The sequence below is a fragment of the Ipomoea triloba genome, chromosome 4 (genome assembly GCF_003576645.1).
Source record: "Ipomoea triloba cultivar NCNSP0323 chromosome 4, ASM357664v1".
Taxonomy (NCBI): domain Eukaryota; kingdom Viridiplantae; phylum Streptophyta; class Magnoliopsida; order Solanales; family Convolvulaceae; genus Ipomoea; species Ipomoea triloba.
Window position 1 is genome coordinate 33638185 of NC_044919.1, and position 5445 is coordinate 33643629.

General features: G+C 37.4%; 1 protein-coding gene across 2 annotated transcripts; it reads right to left on the reverse strand.

Moving 5' to 3' along the window:
• Positions 1-1320: 1320 nt before the first annotated feature.
• Positions 1321-4888, reverse strand: LOC116017521 (4-coumarate--CoA ligase-like 7). 2 transcript variants are annotated; one of them, XM_031258130.1, is made up of 6 exons: positions 3770-4888; positions 3473-3662; positions 2514-2659; positions 2178-2245; positions 1944-2046; positions 1321-1519 (listed from the first exon to the last, which is right to left on the reverse strand). In XM_031258130.1, exons 1-6 carry the CDS (start codon positions 4787-4789, stop codon positions 1406-1408), a joined length of 1641 nt encoding a protein of 546 aa, XP_031113990.1. In that variant the 5' UTR covers positions 4790-4888; the 3' UTR covers positions 1321-1405. The 2 variants fall into 2 exon arrangements, 1 of the variants encoding a protein (XP_031113990.1); XR_004097924.1 differs by lacking the exon at positions 2178-2245 and having other exon boundaries at positions 1420-1519.
• Positions 4889-5445: the final 557 nt, after the last annotated feature.

Sequence of the window (5445 nt, forward strand, 5' to 3'; positions counted from 1 at the left end):
GGTGTTTCCCTTCAAAAAGTATGATAGGTATGTTTTACAAATGAATACCAGATTTGGGTGTTTTTGTAACACTTGATTTGGAAAATAATATAATGTGAATAAAAAAAAGCATATATTGTATCTAACCCTTTTTTTTTGTTTGGGTGAGAAACACACCGCCCGTCGACAGCGACTATCTAATTCTTCTAAATCTTGTTCCTCCCGAATTTGCTTGAATTGAAGAAGCAAGCTCATTCATCCCGTCGGGTGGCCGGATCCTCCAAAATCTTAGTCCCCCCAATTGGTTAGGTAATCTGCACATTTGTTCCCTTCCCTTAGCACGTGAGTGAACACCACACAGTCATAACTTTTAGCAACGAATTTGTTGTCCATGATTAGTAACCGTTATGTTGTCTTTGTTTGCATTTAATTTGCATATATATTAGAAGCTAGGTTATACGGTTTAATTTAATTAAATTTTTTGTGAGCTTAACTTAGGCTAGCACACAAACTAACACACGTTTAAAATGGTTTTGTGAATAATATATGAAGCCACTAGTGATGTGTTTTGATACTTCATGTGTTATATTTAACTTCATTTATTACGAAAAAGTTCAAGTTGCAGCCACTATTATTTGAATGTGTGTTTCAAGGGAAGTCCGCTTTGTGACTAGCAGATTATTGTGAAAAATTGAGATTTGATTTGGCTCTCCTCTCACAAATACCATTGGATGTGAAACCATAGACGAACATGGTGTGAAGGTATGCTTTCTCTTCCATCTCCATAAACTCTCTACCTATACTACATACTTTGCTTCTTCAATTCCGATCCATTGGAGTATTAATTACTCCATCTGTTTCATTTTATATGTTTGGAGTATTAATTACTCCATCTGTTTCATTTTATGTATTTAGTTCAATTAATGAGACATTTATTTGTTCTTTTTGATTGAATATTTATTTGGGTTATTCTTCAATTATTTAATTTCTTCCATTTTTGTTTTAATTAATGATATAGATGTTCATGGTTATTATATTGCATTTCCTGTCCAAATGGAGTTGGATTTTTATTGATTATATATGAGCTATTACAATTTACAAATGATATGATTGCTTTGTATTCTTTGTTTTAGAGCTAGCAGGAACAATGTAGTTCATTACAATTTGGTTATATATATTAAAGAGGCAAATTAAAGTCCAATCCTATAAGAAAAGATAATCATATTCAATTCTAAATCCAATACCAAGCTAAGGGATCGGAACATATATACTTATATTATATACATTATAATCTAAATAACATAAAGATATTGTTTATACTTATTCTAATACTCCGTAGTATAATAGACCGTGTGATCTATTGTTGCATTATATTGTTTAGTTTATACATATCACCAAGTACATTAAACAACATAATACATTTATATCATATTCTTGATCGCGCCTTTTCAATAAGTAGTCTTCTGAGTATTTTCCCTGAGGCAGATTTTGGCACACTGTTTATGAATGTTACCCTCCTAAGCCTCTTGAAAGGTGCAACCTGAAAACGCATTTAAGAAGGAAAAAGATGAAACTTTAATTTGATCAACTTTTATCTGCATTACAGCCATTCAAGCATGATATGTACTCTCTAGGAATTTGCTAATTGTTTAGGAATTCCCCCAAAGAATTCAAATCAGCTTTATTTAGGAATCCCATTTAGCTAATTTGGTGTTATATTGAGTATTGATTAATATTGTAGTGTAAACCCTATATGAAGGGTTTATGCAAGTCATTCATAATATCCTATCATTTTCATATTTACTAATTAAGATGTTGTTTTCACATAGTTACCAAATAACTACAGTAATAAATTAGCCATTGGAAACTTTCATCTGGAAAACACAATATAATGACCAATTTAACAAACTACTGCATCTTATTTCTTTCTTAGAGAAGACATTATTTTTTGCTATAACATATACCTGATGTGCTATGAACTTTTGGACATTCTCCTCAGTCAGCGAGCTGTTGAGGGAGCGAACAACGTATGCAGCTGGGATCTCGCCAGCTTCAGCATCGGGAAACCTATAAACAAAAGCGGTTGATATAACTTATTATCTTCAGTCCAGTCCTCTAATAAAGTTTAACGGATTTTCATGTTTCAAGTGGCTATACGCCTATACTGTATACAGATTCTACTGCAAGATGCCACTTACGGGATGACAACTGCATCGACTATTTCAGGATGAGAAATGAGCAGACTTTCAAGCTCTGCTGGTGCAACCTGGTGACAGTAGTATTAGTAAAAGTTACTCTATTTCTCTAAGAATTGAAGCTGATTGATGTACATAGCAAACTATGTGGTAAGAAAGTTTTGTTAAAATGCTGCGTTCTACATAACATGATCATTGGAATTCCTGACTAATTGTTTCAAGTCCTAATATTGAAAGAGATATCAGACAAACAACATTCCTCCTAGCAAATTTTAGGGAACCTATATGTACAAAGTGAAGCTTATTATGTACTTTTGTGCACCACCACCAAAAGATTACCTGAAAACCTTTGTACTTTATGAGCTCCTTAATTCGGTCAACAATGTATAGCAGTCCTTCCTCATCAAAGTATCCAAGATCACCAGTATGGACCCAGCCCTGTTTATCTATAACAAGACTGGTGGCCTGTGGATTGTTGTAATAACCTGGAAAATGACAAATACGCATGTTTCCACTTACAGTAAGAATATGTTTATCATGAACTCAATGCTGAAAACATGAAATAGCATAGGCATTGCAAGCATGTAACTTGTTATGAGATGGATATGCCTTGAAGGTTAAATTGGGTGAAATGAAACAGTGAAATACTATCTTAAAACCAATCTTCATATATAACTCAGAATAAATCTAAAAAAGATTGCAGAGAAGAACACTGTCCTGAGAACTATATACAAGACGACATTAACTGCATTATATTAGACTGCATCTACTCTCTCAATTCCAAATTTTCAATTTTTTGCCCACATTCTTCCTAAAATAAAAACCTGTTCTCTGTAGCTTGGTTAGATTTTTGAATTTTAAAGATATGGAAATGTTATTGGGGATTCTTGCTTAAACAGAAAAGGTCCAGAATGTGGATTTTTGAGTCTATTTTGCACCTAATTATCATTCTTTTTGGAAGACGAGGGAAACCCGCAACTACTATCCGAGGGTGTGCACTGGTTAAATCCAACCTTAGGACCCTAGCCGGCAAAGGATCAGTAGCTAATCGGCTCAAACCAAGAAGGCAAATAGACCGCTCCCACTGAGAATCGAGCTTGGAACCTGTTGTTATCAAGCCAACAGTCTTACTAACTTGGTTAGATTGCCCCACCTAATTATCTTTAGAATTATGAAATCTTGACTCTGGTCCAATCACCATGCCATCAAAGTAAGATAAAAAAAAAAACACAGAACAGCATTCAGAATCATATGCATGCCAACAATAAAATTAACAGCATTTAATGACTTAAATCTACCTCGCATCACATTAGGCCCTCGCACCCATACTTCCCCTATTTGGCCAGGAGGAAGAGGCTTCAGTTCACTGACACTAACTATTTGAGCTTCAATTCCTGATTGAAGCATTCCAGATGATCCAGTGTGTCTCGGGCCAATATTTGGATTCTCAGATGAGATAACTCCACAAGTTTCTGTCATGCCATATCCCTGCAATCATGACTTCTTTTCTTATCTACTCATTTTTCCTTTAACATCCTTATTCAAACATCCAATTCAATTCTTAAATTCATAACAACACACAAGTAAGAAGATACCTGGGTAACAATGGCGTGTGGGAAATTCTTGGCGCATTCCTCCATCAATTCTTTACCCAACGGTGCAGCCCCGCTGCCAATAAGCCTCAAGGATTGCAGATTATACTTCTTCACCAAACTATTCTTCGCCATGGCCAGTAAAATGGGAGGCACGACTCGCAGATGTGTCACTTCATACTTCTCCACATTCTTCAGAGTCTTATTCAGATCGAACTTCTCCATAATAACAACGGCATTCCCCCTTGCCAACTGCGAATACGTAATAACAGAAAGACCGAATACGTGAAACAAGGGCAAAACGCACAGGAATACATTGTGGATTTCCCCTGCCGCGTCTTGATCGGAAGCCGCCATATTCGCTGCTGCAATGAAATTCCGATGAGTCAACACTACGCCTTTGGAAATCCCCGTCGTCCCCGAAGAATACAACAATGCAGCTTCATCACTCTGCTTTATGGAAACCCTACCCAAATCCAATGACCCGGAATTTCTAACCAGGTCGTGGAAAAACGTAATACCCGCCCGCGCACGCGACTTGCTTATATTAAGATTAGCGTTTTCCGGACGCAGAAGCAAAACGGGTAAATTGAATCCTGTAACCTTATCTAGCAACGAAGGAACGGTGACGATGAGCTTAGGGCTACAATCTTTGAGCTGTTTAGAAAGCTCGGAAACCGTATAGCTCGGGTTGGCCATTGTGGCTACGGCGCCGATGGCTACGATAGCGAAGAAACAGAGGGGGAATTCAACGGAGTTGGGGGAGAAGATGAGAACGACGTCGTTTTTACGTAAGCCCAGTTGATGCATTAACCCATGCGACACTTTTGAGACTTGGGATTTTAATTGGGAGAAAGTTAAAGTCCGGCCGGAGTTGGCGTCGACGAGGGCGGGCTTATCTGGGTACTGAGAGACATTGCGGAACAGAAATGAGAGCATTGAGAGGTTTTGGTCTGAAGGGAGGAGTAATGGCGGCCTCAGAGATCTGTAAATGCCGTCGCCGCCGTACCCTGACTTCTCCATCAGTCGGCGACCGGAAAGATGGACGGGACTGAAATGGGGAATTTGAGAATTTGCAGTATCGGAAGCGAAGACGGAAGAGGGTTTACTGCAATTTCGCGATCGCCGGCGTGTTGGTTAAGAGCATTTTGAAGATAGGACGCAATGGCGGGATCATGAAAATGGTGGTCCAGGAAGTCTGCCGCCCTAACGGATCATGCTACAAGTATCATTGAAGTGTCACAAATAGTAAACATTTTCATATTTTTACCAAAAGAAAAAGTAAACATTTTCATACAAACATTTTTGACGTAGATTTAAGTAGGCCGGATTTGTGTGCATGCAGACACTTCCAAGTTCCAATCATGTGTGTAACTGAACGGCGTGATCTTCTTAAATTGGCCCATTTTCATTGCTCCTGCTACTGCTAGGCCTATGTAGTTTTGGGTCCCCAACATGTTACCAAAGGAACTGAAGATGGGTATTTTATTCCATCCATTAAACTGGATCCAATGTAACTCTCAATTATAATGATATTTTCATATTTAATTAGTAACTAATAATTTCATCATATTTTGTCCATAATTTTAATGACAAGACAATTTCATATATATTCATTTTTTTTTATTGATTTCATCACCTCTTCGTAAAATATGATATATTCTCACACAACTAAGACC